Source organism: Typopeltis vanoorti, chromosome 2, assembly GCF_054136105.1.
Source record: "Typopeltis vanoorti isolate ZY-2024b chromosome 2, IOZ_Tvanoo_1.0, whole genome shotgun sequence".
Lineage (NCBI taxonomy): Eukaryota > Metazoa > Arthropoda > Arachnida > Uropygi > Thelyphonidae > Typopeltis > Typopeltis vanoorti.
The window spans coordinates 23,143,302-23,163,884 of record NC_143550.1 but is presented as its reverse complement, the minus strand read 5'-3'; the positions used below and the strand labels follow the sequence as shown (position 1 = coordinate 23,163,884).

At 38.6% G+C, this 20,583-nt stretch overlaps 1 protein-coding gene across 2 annotated transcripts in view; it reads right to left on the bottom strand.

Moving 5' to 3' along the window:
* The window catches only part of LOC150108873 (serine/threonine-protein kinase unc-51-like), a 400,205-nt gene that overhangs the window by 274,605 nt on the left and 105,017 nt on the right, over window positions 1-20,583 (bottom strand). For both annotated transcript variants that reach the window (XM_090410511.1, XM_090410519.1), the window contains exon 10: window positions 2,141-2,223. In XM_090410511.1, the coding sequence (XP_090266637.1) occupies window positions 2,141-2,223 (83 nt within the window). The remainder of the gene's footprint in view (window positions 1-2,140; window positions 2,224-20,583) is intronic.

The window sequence follows — 20,583 nt, the reverse complement described above, 5'->3', positions numbered from 1 at the left end:
CAACAATGGTATTATCTTTGATGACAGCATGGATTTGCTAAAGGGAGGTCATGTTTTAGTAATCTACTTATTATTACAATAAGCTGATGGCTTCCTTGGAAAGAAATGAGGGATATCTTTGATGGACAGCACGGATTTACTAAAGGGAGGTCATGTTAGTAATATACTTAGATTTCGCAAAGGCTTTTGATAGATTACTGCATGATAAGTTGATAGTCAAACTAGAGTGGCTGGGGATGGATATTAGATTAGTGCATTGGATCGGAGAATGGCTATCTGATAGGTATCAGCAAGTTGTGTATGGGGGAGAAATATCCCAGACGAGAAAGTCAATAGTGGTGTACCTCAAGGGTCTGTTTTAGGGCCATTACTGTTTAACTCGTATGTTAATGATATTTCAAAGATTTAGATGGAGATATCAGTTGTTTACAGATGATGCAAAGCTGGGACAAACTATCAAGAGTAGAGAAGATGTTGTGGCCTTACAAGAAGACTTGAATAAATTGAGTGAATGGGCACGGGAATTGGGATGCAAGTTCAATGTTGCAAAATGTAAGGTTTTAAAATTTGGGAAACAAAGATGGGATGTAGAATTTATGTTTGGTGGGGATATATTGTCAGAGGTGGAGGAAATAACAGATCTTGGAGTGATAGTGAATAAGGATCTGAAATTTAGGAGACACATTGACAAAATTGTGACACAAAGACTTCTGGGAATGATGCAGAGGACACTGACTTGTAGAAGTAAGGAGATTCTTGTTCCATTGTATAAGGCTTTGATTAGGCCACACATGGACTACTGTGCACAGATACAGTCATCTGGTTTTCAAAAGGATAACGAGATGTTGGAAAGGGTCTAGAGGCGACTGACTAAGGGAGTTTCAAACCTCTGGAATGTCAAATATGAGGAAAGGTTGAGAAGATGCAATTTACAGTCTAGTATATAGGAGGAAGAGGGGAGATATGATAGTGACCTACAAGTTAGTAAGGGAGTTGTTATAGGATCAATGTTGGAGAGGTTCTACAGAAAACAGTGGGAGATCAGAGGAGAACCAAAGGTCATCCCTGGAAGCAGTATAAGGAGGGTGTGAGCAGAGGAGTGAGAAGCAGATTTTTTTACATGCAAAGTTGAGAATGATTGGAATGCCTTGCCTGAAAGTGTAGTGTCTGCAGAGAATTTGAGTGTGTTTAAGACATGGTATGATGAGCTGTGTGTATGATAAAAGGACCTCCTAGATGAGTCTTTGACTCCAATGGGGTCTTGGGGTAATAAGGATAATAATAATATTTACACTTAATTTTAATCTTCTGTTTATTCACCCTCTCCCACCAGCAGGCAAGCAGGCCTAGTCTTGAACACAATCATTTATTATTATTATTTTTTTTTTTTAAATGTGACTGTCACCCACAAAAGGATGATAATATACGAGAGTAATAATGTACTATAGATGAGCTAATGGTTTTTTATTATTATTATTGTCTTTATTTTTTTTTTGTTTCTTTTATTTTTTGTTATGGAAAAATTTATCTAGAACCCTGCTCTAGAGACCAAACATCTAGCTTTTCAAGATACAAAAGGCCTCCAATAAGTAGGCCCTATAACTACAGCTCTAGGTTAGCAACCAGCTGCTTCATGAACTTGTGTTTCTGTATATGTTGTTGAAGATACCGTAAAACATGGACACTAAAGGATCAAGTACAATAATTTATTTTTGTCTATAAAAAGATAATAAATTTTCATTCTACACAGCAGTTTAATCAGTAAGTCTTCATGTTATATCACTCAAATTCTGAGAGAGACTTATAAGTTGTAATTAAAATTAAAATGGCTAGTTTTCTGGCAACTTAATAGATGATAAAAATCCTATGTTGTTATATAGCCAGTAAGTGAAACTCAAGATCAAGAACTACGATCATTATGAGAGAATATCAAGAATAGTGAGGGAGCTTGCTCCACCTTTGCTTCGAATTGCCTTCGCCAATAGTTTTTTGGCATTGAAACTCATAGATCGTAGTTCTCGATCTTGAGTTTCACTTACTGGCTATATAACAACATAGGATTTTTATCCTTTAAGACTTATAAGTTATTTATTAATTCTTTTTTAAGCTTACTTAAATATTTATAATTTTCAATACTCACCAAATTCCATTCTATCTTTGGCATTCCTTTTCAAAAGCCATAACAACAAATCAGTCAACTCTGCTGAAGTTCCGTTTGGAATTCTACATAATTAAAAATAAAAGATAATCATATCAAGAAACTTTATAATTTTATCATCTATATATATATTCACAAAATTAGGGAGTGAACAGATGGCATTCAATGGCATTATCATATTAAAAATGAAGATATTGGGAAAGATTCTCGTGGAAAGGCTTAGACGTTGGTTATGCATTTTTTACTGAATAATTTAAGGAAATTACAATGTTAACTAGGATATAAATTAAAATAAATTTTAATATACTTCAATATTTCGGCACTGTCACGTTGCCATTTTCAAGGAACTTAAGAACAAGATATGTGCACACAGGCACAACAAACAGTAAGTGTGGAAGAAGCAGGACGCTATTATTTCTCCTAAAGTCCTGATGGTGCCCCAAGATTACCAACATTGCCCTTTGGGCAATGTTGGTAATCTTGGGGCACCATCAGGACTTTCTTCGGGCGATTGGGCTGAAGGTCTTCTGATGTAGGTTTCCCAAATTTGGGGCAGTCTCATGCAGCCAAATTTGTTGAGGTTTGGATTGTTTCTTAGGGCTGAAGCTGATTCCATGAAAAGCTTTTCATATTTGTATTTACTATGGTGTATTATCGTGGCTTTCTTCCACTGTATTCTATGGCAGGTATCCAGCGCATGGTTAACAAGACCAGAGTGGCTGTATTGGTGAAACTGGATGTAGTCCTTGTGTTCTGAAATTCTGATATTTGCTGTCCTGCCTGTTTGGCCAAAGTAGGACAGCTTACATCTACAAGGGACCTGGTATACACCAGGTAGGTCTAGGGGGGGGGGGGAGGTTGGTCTTTGGTAGAGTGGATAAGGGATGCCAAGTTTTAACATGGTCTGTAACAAGAAGTTAAGTCATGTTTTTTTAGGATTTTTGTAATTTTTTCGGAGGTGCCTCGGATATAGGGTATGGTGATGGATTTAGAGTAATCCTTGTTGTGTGTGTGTGGGGGGGAGAGAGTTGTGGTTGACTGGTTTAAATGTGTTTTTTTTTGGGGGGGGGGGGGTAGCCATTGGCTGAGAAAGTGTTGAGAATGTGGTTTAGTTCTGTGGTTATGGAATTGTCATTTGAACAGATAAGTTTAGTCCTGTTGTATAGTGTCGTATGACTCCATATTGTTGCGAGGAGGGGTGGTGGGATTGTTGGTGAATGTATCTGCCTGTATGGGTGGGTTTTCTATAGACTGAGAAAACCAAGGTTCCATCTGGCTGGCGGGTGACTAGTGTGTCTAAAAAAGGAAGGCAGTTGTTTTTTTCCTCTTCAAGGGTGAATTTGATTCTGAGGTGTTGGTTGTTTAAGTGTGTTAGGAAGGAGAGGAATGCATCGGAGCCATGTGGCCAAATAGCGAACAGATCATCAACATAGCGAAGCCAAATGGTTGGTTTTTGTGGGGCGGAGTTTAAGGCTTTCTCTTCAAAAGTCTCCGTATAAAAGTTGGCCAAGGGTGGGGAGAGTGGAGAACCCATGGCTGTCCCCTCTATTTGTTTGTAGAATTTTCCTTGTGAAACAAAATAGCCTGAGTTCATTGTGAACTGAAATAGGGCTGTGATATCGGGAGAAAATTTAGCTTGGATTAGCTCTAAGGTTTCTTTGAGTGGGACATTTCTGAATAAGGAGGAGTGGGGGTGGGGGGGGGGGGGGGTGGGGGGGGGGGGGGGTGGGGGGGGGGGGGGGTGGGGGGGGGGGGGGGTGGGGGGGGGGGGGGGTGGGGGGGGGGGGGGGTGGGGGGGGGGGGGGGTGGGGGGGGGGGGGGGTGGGGGGGGGGGGGGGTGGGGGGGGGGGGGGGTGGGGGGGGGGGGGGGTGGGGGGGGGGGGGGGTGGGGGGGGGGGGGGGTGGGGGGGGGGGGGGGTGGGGGGGGGGGGGGGTGGGGGGGGGGGGGGGTGGGGGGGGGGGGGGGTGGGGGGGGGGGGGGGTGGGGGGGGGGGGGGGTGGGGGGGGGGGGGGGTGGGGGGGGGGGGGGGTGGGGGGGGGGGGGGGTGGGGGGGGGGGGGGGTGGGGGGGGGGGGGGGTGGGGGGGGGGGGGGGTGGGGGGGGGGGGGGGTGGGGGGGGGGGGGGGTGGGGGGGGGGGGGGGTGGGGGGGGGGGGGGGTGGGGGGGGGGGGGGGTGGGGGGGGGGGGGGATGGATATGTATTCCTGACTGCATGCCTGGTCAGTGTTTTTTTATCACTGTGCTGTCATCACTGCTTGTTTCATTTAGCAGTTTTTCAAAGTAATTACTCCATACTTCAAGGATATCTTTTTCTCCTGTTTTCATTTCACCTTTATCATCTCTAATTCCTTTTACAGCACTCTTTCCTCTATTCCTAAGCTTCTTCAACAACCTCCAGAATATTTTGCCACCTTCTTGATATTTATTTTCTATATTCTTGCCAAAGTCCTCCCATGACTTTTGTTTAGCTAGTTTTACACACTGTTTAGCTTTCTTACATTTGTCTCTGTATTCTGTAAGAGTAAAAGCTGACTTATTTGCCGGAACTTTTGATATGCTTTCTTCTTTTCCTTCACTGCCTCTTTAACTTCCTGTGTCCAGGAGGGAGTTCTGATTTTTTTTATCCTTGCACACAACCTCACCACATGCCTCTCTGGCAGAATCAATCAATGTTTCCTTCAGAGTTTGCCACTGAATCTCCAAGGTTTGATTCCTGTTCTCAAACTCTTTCATTTTCTTTTCAATAATATTTCTGTATTTTAGTCTACAGTTCACATCTAAGAGCTGCTCAACTTTTATTCGCTTTAAAACTTTCTTACATGTTATTCTTTTCAATATGAAATTCAATTTTATCCTGCTCAAGACTAAATAGTGATCACTTCCAATTTCAAATCCTCTGTACACTCTGGTGTCCTGCACCAGGGAGAAAACATCACTATCAACAATGACATAGTCAATGAGACTTTTCTTATTCCTAGCCTCTTCTCTCCATGTGAATTTGTGCACATTTTTATGTTAGAACACGGTGTTAGTAATAACCAGTCCATGTCCTGAGCAGAAATCCAACAGATATTTGCCATTATTATTAGCTTTGCTCTTTTCTCCAAATTTTCCCAAAATATTTTTGTATGTCTCACAATCATTTCCTACTCTACTATTTAGATCCCCAACAAGGACCAACTTTTCCTTTTTCATTGTGTCAGTTGCTTTTTCTAAAGCCTCAAAAAATTCCTCCACTTCTAACCTTAGTAGAACCTTCTGTGGGACCATATGCACAAATAAGTCTCATTGTCCAGTTCCCCATTCTCATATTTGCCCACATTACTCTACTTGAGACTGACTGCCATTCAAGAAGATTAGCCTCGTATTTTGTGTTGAATACTATGGCTACTCCTTCTTTTCCTTGATTGTCATTGCCTGAATATAACATTTTGTATTTATTGCTCAGAAAGATCTCACCAGTTTTGGTCTTTTTTGTTTCAGTCACCCCTATTATGTCGATCTGGTACTTATCTAATTCCTCAGGAAATAAGATGGAGAGGAAAAACAGTGACATTCAAAAGAGTAGCATTTGATTCATATACTTTGAATGTTAAGCCAACAATCATCAACATGATATATGATTGCTACATAACAGAGAAGACAACAGTGCTCTGCCAAGATATAAATATACAGTCGATTCCGCTTAAATGGGACAAATTGGGACTAATCCATTTTGGCCCAATTAAGCAGCTGCCCCAATTAAACAAACTAATAATAAATTCTAAAATACAATATGTAATACGCAGGTAAATGAATAAGTAGGTAAAAAAATAATAATTAGGTACCTATTTTAATGGTTTATTAAACCAAAATACAGAAAATATTTGTCCTATAAATTGTGCAGAAAAAATAATGCATACATGATAACTTTTACAATTTCAAATTTTAATTCTGCAAAAATGCATCAAGTGTAGTCTGTCTTTTGCTTTTGAAATTTTGCAGTTCTACAAAATCAGCACAGATATTCAGTGCGGATGTAGGACTTCATTCATTACCTTCCTGCATAAAATAACGCTGTAACCCAACTATAAATTTTTTGGCCTCACGATTAGTTACAAGCACAGGTGGGTCATCAGTCTTAACATTGCGTTCTTCGTCAAATTTTTGACGTTTGGATTTAATGACTTCAACAATTGCATCTTCAAAGTTTTCATTTTCATCGTAACATGGTAAATTGTCATCTATTGTTGAAAATTCTTCATTATTCATGATAGGAGCTTGCAGTATGGCTTCATTTTCATCACTACTCAAAATTTCAAGAACCTCCAAAGGTTTTAAACTGCAAACAGCAAAGCAGTTTTGTATTGTGCTGCTTTTTATAGCTCGGCAACTGTCAGAGACAAACTGTATTGCTTGCAAAATGGAAATTTCTGCACTGATCTCTCTGGTTGTTGATGAACTTGTTAATAGGTTTTCATCAATGGATTCCAGTATGTAATTAACCAATTTTCCTCGATACAATGTCTTTAAATTTTTTACTATTCCCCATGTCCATTGGTTGCACTAAGGATGTTGTATTAGGAGGAAGAAATTCCAGCCTTATATTTTTTAGATTATCTAAATGAGGGTGTGCAGCACAATTATCGAGAAGCAACAAAATTTTCCTCTGCTTATGTTGTAATTCTAAATCCCAACTCATAATCCAATTCTGAAAAATTTCAGAAGTCATCCATGCATTACTATTGGCATGGTACTCTACTGGTAAACTCTCTATTCTTAACCCCTTAAAACACCGAGGCTTAGCATTTTTTCCTACGATTAGTAGTTTTTGTTTGTCCGTACCCGACATATTTACACAGCATAACACAGTAATGTGGTCCATTGTCCTTTTATACTCTGACAGTGCAATGTGCTTATAACACAGGGAGCTGTATGGTGTAGCATGATAATAGAGGCCGGTTTCATCAGCGTTGTAAATATCATCTGAACAGAAATTCTCTAAAAAAGTAAGGATTTTAGTATTTTGCCATTGTTCAGCACTTACATTGTCGGCACTGCCCTTTTTGCCGTACGCTTTTTTTAATTTGATATTGTGTCTCACTTTCCATCGAGACAACCAACCAGCAGTTGCTTTAAAATCGTTGCGATCCAGCTTTTTAGTGATCTCCTCTGACTTCGCCTTCAACACTGGGCTGCCGATATTCATGCCTCGCCTGCTAACTATAGAAAACCATTGATCTAACGCTTCTTCGACTTCTGGATCCTTTCCATCATGCTTTCTTTTAGATGTTCCTGGAATTTCTTTCTCTAATGTCCACTCCTCACGCAGCTGATTTTCTTGTTGTAGGAGACGTGATATGGTAGATTTTGGTACACCAGTTATATCAGCAAGTCTATGATGGCTTGTATTTAATGGCTGGCTTTTAATTTTATCCAGTAAAGCAATTTTACTTGAAAGTGTAAAATCATTTCTTGGCAACTTGGCAAAGAATTAAAAATTGTAAATAAAATTGACACAATAAATCAATATCACTAGGTACAGTATATAGTAAGGGTAGTTTCTTAAGCAGACGCGTATTTGCCAGACGCACGACGAAAGATAACTGATTCGCATCACACTAGCGTTGCCAAATATTAGTGTACGTAGTGTTGCCATATTTTCGAAAAATCCATAAAATATATCAAAAATTGCTAAATTCCTTTTCAGCTACTGTCCCAATTAAGCGTTTAAATTATGTATTAATATGTTGGTTTGGTTTCCGTTCTTTGAGATTTGGCCCCAAAAAGCAGCTGCCCCAATTAAACAGAATCGACTGTATCAATAAAAGGCTTCTGACAGCTAAATTTAAGACTCAGATTAACGATTTGATGGAAAGAAGGAGTGCTTAAGAAAACAGCCACAAGAGATATTCAGCAATTTTAAGAAAGGCGATGTAACAGTTATTTGGGGAAGTTTTAATCCCATTCTTCGTAAAGATTCCAATTTCTAGCAAAGAGTGAATGAATCATTTGGCACTGATAACTGTTGTAATGTTGTAACTTGATAACTGCAGTAAGGCAGTTATCAAGTTACAACATTACAACATTACATTGTATGCTAAATCAAGTGAGAATAACTAATGCATAATATCAACTTAAATTCTAAACTTATAACCTGATGGTGCCCACAGGTTAGAAGAAGCTTGCACATGAAATTAATCGATCTGTTTTAGATCTGAAGGTTCACTAGCTGCATTGACAATGGTTTCATATCTAAGAATTGGCAATGCAGCTAACTGATGAAACAAAATTCTGGAACAATAATCAAATAACAAGAATAGAAGAATGCATAATGAAATCAATAAAAAAAATAAAAGCTCAGTCAAAAAATAGATAAAAATTCCTAACTTGCAAGCATGGCAGAGAATAAAGACTGAAAGAACAATCACAGTGGACTAATAATAAGATATGTGGGAGAGGGGGGGAAAAAGAGAGAGAGAGAGAGAGAATAGTGAAATAATGCTAAAAGTAGGTCAGGATAGTGGGGTGACTTTAATCTTTAATGCATTCTACCAAAGTAGCATAATCCCAAAGGCTTCATCAGAATTTTAATAATAACAATAAAGTGTAGTATTTATAGGCTTTAAAAGTCCACTTTTAATGCTGACAAATGGCAGTTTTTATATATTATCCTTCATAGTACCTTATGGTCACGTCCAGTGGGTGTGATTTCACTGCGCTTCCATCTCAGTATGGTATCACCAATTGTTAATCTGGGATGGCCCAATTTGTGAATAATTTGCCAAACAGATAGGCCTGCAACATGACATCCTATCACAATGCCACTTTCAAATCCCATCAGTTCCCCTTCTCACAGCCATTTCACCCAGACACAGCTGCACTGACTTTGGATCCTTATGTTCCTCCAATTTATACCACCTATAAACACGCAACTCATCACATGGCACAATGTACCTTGCCCATGGGGATGTCCACTAAAATCTTTCCAAGCAGTGTATATTTAACAGAATTAAGGACCTGGTTAGAGACAACTTAGAGATGAAAAAGGTAGAATCAGAAGAGACAGTGCTACATTGATGAAATATTTATCAAGTAAGATCCTAAAGAGATGGTCAGAATGTCAGAAACCTAAGGTTATTTGTTTTGCTGATTTCAAAAATTCTATCAATTAAGTTCGGCATCTTTAATGAATACAGATATTCTGTATCCATTAAATCTTCATCATATCACCTCTTTTCCACATATCTGCTTAACTCTTATGCTTTCTCAACCTCTCCCCATAACTAACATTCTAGATTATATAGTTTATTAAGATGATAAGCCAAACAGCTATATTTTCTGGTGAAGTTAGTTAAATTTTTCGCATACTGGCTGTAAAATAATAAGGGATTTCTATCCCCTTAATTTAATTATATAGTTTAGTTATATTTTTAATCTTCTTGAGTTTTCCCACATTACAAAAGAAACTAGGTGCTGAAATCAAAATAGAACCAGGAGAAATATAACAGTCCATGTGTTTGTTCAACTGGTGCTTCATACATTAGAACAACTGTCTACAAACTCTGCCTGTTAGTATTATCTTACAATAGCAGCAATGCACTGAGTAATATCTGTAACACGTGCAATATGCCCTCTGAACCTCATTCATCTCCTTCAAGTACAATTTCAAATAATCTTATACCTCAGCACTGATTCTGAAGTTCAGTTTAAATTAAAATATTAGTCTATTAAATTTTTCTAATAGGAGTTGAAATCAGCATTACTTATAACTCTCCCCAGCATTGCATAATCAGTAAACAACTGAAGATCCCTGTCAATCCACATGAAATATTAACAACAAATAAGCTAAACAGCAGTGTCCAAAAAAGAAAGTTATATTTCAGGGACACTGTATCCCTCAACTTCCTAAATTGTTCACAACTCATTTCTTTTTTATAAAACCTATTTATTATCCATTCCTATCTTCTCTGGCTTGCATACCAACTCTCATGTAGTAATCTATCAAATACCAAAAAATATCACTGTATATGAGTCCCTTTCCAACACATTCAGAATAATACAATTAACACGTTCGCTGCCAACTACGAGTATACTCGTGGTAAACCAGCCACACAAGCCAGCTACGAGTATACTCGTATGACGCTTACCACCGGCAATGAGATTACTGTACTGACCTTGAAGAAGTGAAAATGCTTGCCTTGTGGAGCTAGCATCAAAACTGTGTATTCTCATAGATGGTATATGCTCAGCACAAGCCAACTACGAGTATACTCGTATGACGCGTACCGCCGGCAACGAGATTACCGTGAAGAAGTGAAATTGCTTGGCGTATGGGAACAGACTATGCCGAAGTAGCGTGGCAGCGAACGTGTTAACAAACATTATAACATTTATTTTTATTAATTGTATTATTTTCTGCTCGTTTGCATGTTATATAGAGTGAAAAACTTGAGCTCCTCAAAGGAAACTCCCTACCTGCAAATGAGACTGGTCCAACTAAAAATCCCTTACAATGGTTCTTCAGATCTTGAATGGGATGCAAACACAGGTATTGCCAATGAACGGGCATTTTCAATGTTGACTGAGATACTGGAGTTCATTTTACAGAGTACATTTACTGAGTTGTAAGAATTAGTGGCTCAATACATTCTGAAGTTCAGTTTAAATTAAAATATTAGTCTATTAAATTTTCCTAATGGGAGTTGAAATCAGCACTACTTATAACTCTCCCCAGCCTTGCATAATCAGTAAACAACTGAAGGTATTTAGTCAAGCTGTGTAATGAATAATCATGCACTTACATACTTAATAAAATAATTTTGAAGAAAAGAAGCAGGGATTAGGCAAATGCCTAATACTTGAAGAAAAGAAGAAGGGGTAAAATGTGATGCACCTAACACTAGCAACCAAATTTTTCGTAGCGATGGTGGGAGTCTATGTGTAAATAATAATGAGCATGGATTCTTTCCTCTCACACGCGCATACACACACATACCTATATATGGAAAATGGCAACAGAACCACCAAGATTAGGATTTTTTTGATTAATACAACAAAACAGAATACAGTAAGCAAGCTTTTTCTGTTGAACATGTCTGATATGCTGATATGTCTATAATTTCTATGACTGATATGTCTATATGCTGGGTGGTCTATAATTTGCTACCGCAGTCTTAGAATCTCCCTTCATCATCATCATAGCCTCCTCAATGTGAGGGTGCAGCACCATGTCCTTCCAGTCCACTCTGTTCGCAGCTCTTCTTTTTCCTTCAGCATAGTCGCGTGATCCTGTCCATGATCTTAGATCATCAAACCATGTCCTTCTTTTTTTACCTCAATGAAAAAGTGATTTTCAGGGTTCTTCTATAACACCACATTTCAAAGGCATCTATCTCTTGTCTTATTCTCTTCTTGAATACTCAGGTCTCACTTCCATATGTGAAATTTTTATATTGTTTATGAATATTTCTGGCTCAGATCTATTTTCTTTTGAAAATCTCATAAATTTGGTGATTTTTGCATTGAAATGTAGGCCAAAATCTTTATCCTCTTCAATTAGTAGGTGCAGTAATTTGGTTAATTTCTTTCTGTTGTCTGCAATTAGAATGGTATCATCAGCATATCTAAGATTGTTGTATTTTATACCACTGATACTGATATTTTGTTTTTCCATCTTTTTCATTACTGTCTCACTAAATATGTAAATATTAAATAGATTTGGTGAAAGAATGCAGCCCTGTCTAACTCCTCTTTTTATTTCCACTTCATAAACAGATGCAGAGTTAAACAGCTGCATCTTTTGTTTGGAGTAAATAATTTTTATAAGTTTATGTACATGATCTTCTAAGACTAATTTTCCTAGAATATTAAACAGTTGATTGTGTTTTACTTGATCGAAGTCTATGAAGATTATGTATATGTTCCTGTTCCTTTCAAGTAATATTTTTAGTTTCAGGATAGTATTAATGGTTCCCATTCCTCTTCTGAAGCTTTTCTGTTGTTCACTTAGTTTGCCAGTTAAAGCTCTTTCACTTTCTTTGTTAACAGTGGTTAAAATGATTTTAGATGCATGAGAGATTAGACTCACAGTTCTATAATGCTCACAATTTGGGGCATTATTTTTCTTTGGAATTGGCATACAGAACGATGTTGTAAAAGATTCAGGTAATTCTATTGTTTTATAAGATGTGCTGAATGGTATCCACTAAGTAGGTGTTATTATAACCCGTCAAAGCTTTCGGCAGTTCTGCAGGGATGCTATCACATCCTTATGCAAGAGAACAATTCTGCCCTCTTTCCACTCCCTCTGAACTCTACCAGAGCTGAAACTTAAATTAAACAGCTTAGTCAAAGGCATTGCCAGTTCCCTTGCACATTCTCGCAAAACCCTAGCTGACACCCATATAACCCAACAGCTACTTTTACATTGAGATTCAGCAATATCCTAAGAACCTCCAATTCATCCATCTCTCTTGCCACATCAGTGTCTGTCACATATGTTAAAGCAGTAATCTCACTAGGATGATACACCCTTGCAAAGTGGTCACTCAGTAACTGTTTTATGTGCTTCTGTCTCCTCGTGACCATCATCATTCATTAAGGTTAATCTTCATTAGTCATTCTTCCTCTTACTTGCCATATAACGAAGAACTCTTTGGGATGCTCTAAGAAATACAGGAACCATAGTAATAGATCTGTACAGACAGACGAGTATCATTTGATTTTTTAGGGATGAAAATAGTCCTTGACTTTTTTAAGCAATGGAGGCATCATCATCAATTTCCTGATATGCACCCCACCCAAAGGGGTGTTCAGATTACTATGACAGCACTACATGATTAAGTTTACATTATTATTAATCTCCTATCAGCAATTTTCCTCCAAATTAATCTATTACTTGTGAACACTCCAATATTTTCATATTTAACATTTCATGCTTCTAAGCTAAGGCACTTCTTACCAAAACAATCCACCTAGAAACAAAAGAAGACCAAGGTCTTCTTTTATGTCTCTATCCTACAATTTTGGGACCAAATTCCTGTTTTGCTAACCTTTCTTCACCCATTCTATTCAAGTGGCCATACCACCTCAGATTAGCTCTGTTTACACATTCTTGAATACTAATAATGTTAAGTTCCTTTATAATAGCTTTATTTTTAATATGATTCTGCCATTGATGCCATCGGTTTACCCCCCCCCCCCCCCAATTTTTCTCAGAACACTCATATCTGTGGCCTCTAGTCATTGATCATGTGCTTTATTTCTAACCCAACTCTTAGATCCATAACTTAAAACTGGTTTAAACACTATCTCGCATACTGCTAGATTGGTGTTTTGGCTAATTTCTCTCTCATTCCATATAAATTACCTACCTACCATACTCTGCTTATTCTGCTGTTTATTTTCAGATTTAACCCACCATCTTCACTAGAAACTCTGTCTAAATAGCTGAAATATTTTACTTGTTCTATAGGATTTCCATTCTGAATGCAGCTGAAGTTTTCTATGCTCCTGCTAGTTTCATAGTTTTGGTTTATGGCTGATTTGTACAGCTGTTATTCAATTTAGTTAATGAATCCTGAAGACTTGCACTAGATGTGTTTAGGAGTACAACTTCATCTGCATAAAACAAAGAGCTAAGTTTGACATCTCCAATTCTAATATCAGGCTTGATGCCACTTTCTTTCATAATGTGATCCATATAAATGAATAAGAGTGGAGATAATGTGCATCGTTGTCTTAGCTCTGATTTTATATTAAACCATATTCCTGTATTTCCTTCAATTCTATTTGCTGTCATGTTGGAGGCTTAATGGATTTTTTTACAACACTCAAAAAGAATTAAAATAGAATTTAATACTTCCTATATTTCGTCCTGGTCACTAGGACATCTATAGAGATTACAAAAACAATTAATGTAACATGCACACAAATATCATACAATACTAAGCCCAACCACGTGGGTGACACTAAAGTCCTATCTAGGTGGAGCGCACTCTAAGGACGGTAGTAGGTGGCCTGGAATGTAAGGTGGGACCTCTGGTGATGAGTCTTTCCCAAATCTTCAGAAGCTTAATGCAACCGTATTTATTAAGATTTGGTTGGTTTTTGAGAGCTGCTGCTTCTAAGAAAAGTCTCTCTTTCTTGAATTTGCTGTGGTGGAGCATGGTGGTTTTTTTCCATGATACCCTGTGGGTGGTGTCCAAAACATGGTCAGCCAAGCCTGAATGCCCATAGTTGTGTTTATAGATGTAAGACGTGTTCCTCCAGGCAGATGGATGCTGATCTGCCTGTCTGTCCAAAGTACGCCAGCTTACAGGAACAGGGTACTTTGTAAACTCCAGGCAGAGAGAGAGGAGGGAGCTGATCTTTCGTAGAACGGATAAGGGTAGCAAGTTTGCAGTGGGTCTTATATGCTGTGTGTAGGTTGTACTTTTTTAGTATCTTGGCTATTTTTTCGGATGTGCCACGGATGTAGGGTATGGTGATGGCATTTTTAAAATCTTGTTGACGAGAAGGACGGAGAATTGGGGAGGAACTGATTTTTTTTGATACTGTGTTCGCTGTAGCCACTTGAGAGGAAAGTGCTGTGTATGTGGTTAAGCTCAGTAGTGAGGGCAGTTCCACTGGAACAAAGATTGTGGGCTCTCTTGGTAAGAGTTTTAATAATGCCATATTGTTGAGAGGGGTGGTGGTGGTGGGAGAGTTTGTGAATGTATCTGCCTGTGTGTGTGGGTTTTCTGTATACAGTGAAGGCAAGTGTATCATTAGGCAGGCTTGTGACTAAGGTGCCTAGGAAGGATAAACAATTGTTCTTTTCCTTTTCCATAGTAAACCGGATTCTTGGATGTAGGCTATTGAGATGACTGAGGAAGGAGTCTAATGTGCCGGGGCCATGAGGCCAAATAGAGAACACATCATCTACATATCTTAGCCAGATAGAAGGCTTGAGTGGGGCTGGGTCTATGGCTCGTTTTTCGAAATCTTCCATATAGAAATTGGCAAAGGAGGGGGGGGGGGGTGAGAGGGGTGAACCCATGGCAGTTCCCTCTATCTGCTTGTAGATTTTGTTCTTCCAAGAGAAATACCCAGAGTTAATGGCAAAGGAAAAGAGATCTAAGATTTTAGAGGGAAAAATGTTTTCTAAGAGAGATAAGGTGTCAGTTAAGGGAATATTGGTAAACAAAGAGGAGATATCACAGCTTACCAATATGTCTACATTATTCAAGGTTAAATTTTTTGTGAGGGCTTTAAAGTGTGTTGAGTTTTTTTATATAGCAAGTGGACCTTCCAGTGAGGGGGGGGGGGGTCAGAGAGTTGGTCAGCTGTTTAGACAGTCTGTAGCAGGGTGCATTGGTGACATCTACTATAGGCCTGGGTGGGGAATTGGGTTTGTGGATTTTTGGTAAACCGTATATACGGGCGGGACGGGAGTGGAAAGGTTTAAGTTTTTTCGTGACGTCAGGGGGCCAGGAAGATACTTTTTTAAGTAAGATTTTTAATTTCTTAACTTGTATTTTTGTGGGGTCGTGTTCTAGCGGGATGTAGGTAGCGCGATCGCAGAGGATAATGTTCATTTTACGATTGTATTCACTGGTACTAACAACGACTGTGGCATTACCCTTATCCGCTCTGGCGATGACGATACTTTTTTCTTTCTGTAGTTTCAGGAGAGCTGTGCGTTGGACATACGATAAGTTACTTTTTGGAGGCGAAGAATGAGCGAGGATGTTGGCTACGTCAAGTCTGATGTTGTTGGCTATCTCTGACGGTAAGCGACCGATCCCCCGTTCGATGTTAACCATTACATTAAGCACCAGCACTTACTTCGGAGCGATGGCAAAATTACGGCCGAGGCAAATGGCGCTGACAGCATCGTCGTTGAGCCTTTTGGAAGAGAGGTTTACTACTGTCTGGAGCGGTTGAATTTGTGGTTGTGGTTTGTCTTTAACCAGGTTGCTATATTTCTTGACATGTTTATTTTTTATTTTTTGAAATTCTCTCTGTGCGGAAGTTTCCGAAATGCCAGAGAGAATTGACCAAAGTTCAGGGTTAAGAACGGTGGAGAGCTCTGAATGTAAGGAGCCAATGGCGGCGTTCATCACTGAGAGGGTGGCACGAGTAGAGGCGATTTGCTCACGTAGTAATGCCAGGCTGGCATGGTTATATATACGAAGTGCTTTTCTGGAATGGAAATTGATCTTCATTTTAACGCAGTTCGGTATCACTCTTGTATCCCGACATCTTTTTAAAAAGGCCAGCCTATTTAGTTGCCTAGATATTCGTAGTTTTGACTTACCATATTGCTTGGATTTGCATGCTAAATCATCTCCATGAATGATTAGAATTCGTGTGTAGAGGCATAGACTCAGCCCCACTCAAACCTTCTATCTGGCTAAGATATGTAGATGATGTGTTCTCTATTTGGCCTCATGGCCCAGACACATTAGACTCCTTCCTCAGTCATCTCAATAGCCTACATCCAAGAATCCAGTTTACTATGGAAAAGGAAAAGAACAATTGTTTATCCTTCCTAGACACCTTAGTCACAAGCCTGCCTAATGATACACTTGCCTTCTCTGTATACAGAAAACCCACACACACACAGGCAGATACATTCACAAACTCTCCCACCACCCCTCTCAACAATATGGCATTATTAAAACTCTTAACAAGAGAGCTCACAATCTTTGTTCCAGTGGAACTGCCATCACTACTGAGCTTAACCACATACACAGCACTTTCCTATCCAATGGCTACAGCGAACACAGAATCAAAAAAAAAAAAAAAAATCAGTTCCTCCCCCATTCCCCGTTCTTCTCGTCAACAAGATTTTAAAAATGCCATCACCATACCCTACATCCGTGGCACATCCGAAAAAATAGCCAAGATACTAAAAAAGTACAACCTACACACAGCATATAAGCCCCCACTGCAAACTTGCTACCCTTATCCGTTCTACGAAAGATCAGCTCCCTCCTCTCTCTCTCTCTGCCTGGAGTTTACAAAGTTTCTGTAAGTTGGTGTACTTTGGGCAGACAGGCAAATCAGCATCCATCCGCCCGGGGGAACATGTCTTACATCTGTAAACACAACTATGGGCATTCAGGCTTGGCTGACCATGTTTTGGACACCACCCACAGGGTATCATGGAAGAAAAACCACCATGCTCCACCACAGCAAATTCAAGAAAGAGTGACGTTTCTTAGAAGCAGCAGCGGTTCTCAAAAACCAACCAAATCTTAATAAATATGGTTGCATTAAGCTTCCGAAGATTTGGGAAACACTCATCACCAGAGGTCCCACCTTACATTCTAGGCCACCTACTACCGTCCTTAGAGGGTGCTCCACCTAGATAGGACTTTAGTGTCACCCATGTAGTTGGGCTTAGTATTGTATGATATTTGTGTGCATGTTATATTAATTGTTTTTGTAATCCCCGTAGATGTCCTAGTGACTAGGACGAAATATAGGAAGTATTAAATTCTATTTTAATTCTTTTTGAGTGTTGTAAAAAATCCATTAAGCCTCCAACATGATGTCCTCACAGCACTTAAGCCTCTACACACGAATTCTATTTGCTGACTGGCAAATTAAATATAGACTATATATATTGCTCTGTATAATATTCCATTCACCCCACATAATTGTAGTGTTTTGAAAAGCTTTTCTCTTGGCACCTTGTTGTATGCTTTTTCCTGATCTACAAAACTAATGTACAGATCCTTGTCACATTCCTACAATTTCTCAACTATTTGTCTTAAAGTGAAAATCTGATCCTGACATCCTCTATTTGGCCTGAACCTAGCTTGTTCTTCTCCAAGTTTTTCTTACACAATCTTTCTCAACCTCTTTTCAAGTATGCTTACATAAATCTTGCCTGGAATACTTAGTAGAGAAATCCCTCTGGTCAAAGATGGAATTTTTACCTCAAGTATTGATAGGTACTACTCCTCCTTGCATTCCTCTTGAAAATTTTCTAGTAGGGTTCTGTCACTGCTTGGTTCTTTTAAGTCTTTCAAAGTAATTGCTCCGGACATCTAGGATATCATTATCTTCAGTTTTCATGTCACTTTTATTAACTTGGATTTCTTTTAAAGTGTACTCTTTCCTTCATTTCTAAGGTTGTTCAATAGCTTCCAGAACATTTTGCCACCTTCCTGATATTTATTTTCTATATTCTTACCAGTCTTCCTATGACTTTTGTTTAGTTACTTTTACACATAGCTTAGCTCACTTACATTTTTCTCTGTATTCTTTTAGGGCATCTGCTTAAATGCCAGGAACTTTTGGCATGCTTTCTTCTTTTCCGGACTGCTTCTTTAACTTTTTGTGCCCACCATGGTGATTTTATTTTTTTATCCTTGCAGACAATTTCACTACATACCTCCATAGCTGAATCAATCAATGTCTTCTTCAGGTTTGCCACTGAGACTCCAAGGTTTAGTTCTTGTTTTCAATTTGTTTCATTTTTTTTTCAATAATGTTTGTACAGTCGAGTCTACAATTTACTTTTAAAGCTGCTCAACTTTAAAACTTTTTTTACATACTGTTCTTTTCAATGTCATATCCTTTTTATTGCTGCTTAGTACTAAGTAATAGTCATTTCCAATTTCAAATCTTCTGTACACTCTTGTGTCCTAAACGAGGCATGAAGATATCACTATCAACAATGATGTAGTCAATGAGTCTTTTCTTATTTCTTGTGTCTTCTCTCCATGTGAACTTGTGCACATCTTTATGTTGAAACATGGTGTTAGTAATGACTAGTCTGTGTCCTGAGAAGTCCAGTAAATACTTACCATTATTATTAGCTTTGCCTTTTCTCAAAATATTTCTATATGCCTGGTGGACTTCATTTCCTACTCTGCTGTTCAACAAGGATCACTTTTACCACTTTCTTTATGTCAGCTGCATGTTCTAATGAGTCAAAAAATTCCTCCACTTCTTCATTGGAAGGACCTTCTCTGGGATCATAGGCACAAATAAGTTTCATTATTTATGACCCCCATTTTGAACTTTGCCTACATAACTTTACTTGAAACTGCCTTCCAATCAAGAAGTTTATCTTCATACTGTTACTTCTTTTCCTTGATCATTATTTCCTGAAAATAACATCCTATACTTATTATTTAGTAAGATCTCACCTGTTTTTGTCTTCTTTGTCTCAGTAATGCCAATTATATCCATGTGGTACTTTTCCAATTCTTCTGCAAGTTTGATTTCCTTTCCATTAATACTCCTGATATTGATGGTTTCTTCAGTTCTGATGTTGGGTTCATTCTTCTTCCTCTAGAAGTTGAGTTGGAGCTTGTCCTAGTAGCTGACTTTTCAGCATTTGCCCTGATTCCCTGATGAAAACAGTGGGGCTTGTTTAACCAGCCAGCATGAAATCTCATTATGTTGTACCATCATATGCATTTGTGGTGTAAGCCAATAGAGAGTACAATTTGGTTGGCTAAGTCCCCAATTGCCAGCCCAATCTCATTTGTTCGGTAACCAGCAGATATACTCTGTGTGTGGAGGTCTCTTCCTAGTTCTTGGGCTTTGACCATTAAGCAATGGAGGCATATGGTTAATAGAACAAGAAAATATTTAACATGTCCTATAGGATCTTGAGAGGAATGTTCTCCAACCTGCAGGGTGAAGAGATTTCTGGTCCTGATGATTGAAGAGTATTCGCCTTCAACCATCAGGGTCAGGAGCAGAAGAATATTTTAGAAAGGCTGCAAAATCTGAAAACTGATTGGAAGATGGTTGAATTCTGTCAATGCACTTCTATTTCACCTATACATATTCTGCAACCGAGCATATTCTCTTACTTCTTTTACAAGAGGACACCTCATCACTTTCCTTACAATTTACCAGCCAAGCACCTGCTGGAAAACGCTGTTGTTGACAAAATACTTGTTTAATATAATTATTTACAAGAGAAACAATGAAATTCTGATTCAACAAATCAAGCATTATTATGAAATTCCTGACTGTTCTTCCTGAATATTTTCTAAATCTGTTCTGTAACTCCTTGTTTCATTTAGATCTTTAAAATTAATTACTTAAGACATCTAGTTTTTCTTTATGCAGTTTTTATGTCACCTTGGTTATTTCTAATTCCTTTTACACTCCTTTTTTCGTCCATTTCGAAGCTTTTCCAATTTAATGATATTCATCTTATATAATTTTTTTTATGTTGACCCCACACATGAAAAGCATGAAGACTTACAACATTACAGTGCCATATGTGGGCAAGTGATTAAGGAGAAAATGTAGCATATGTGGAAAGTTCTACTCAGTGGAAAAACAGTATGGGGGAAACTGTTCCAAAGAATAAAGGTGGGTGGAATAATCAGCTGATGAGATGTTAGTTTGATGTATTCAAAGCTGACAGTATATGGGTGTTTGCCAGTGGTTACTCTAGTTCTTTTATAGGCAGAAGAAAATGTA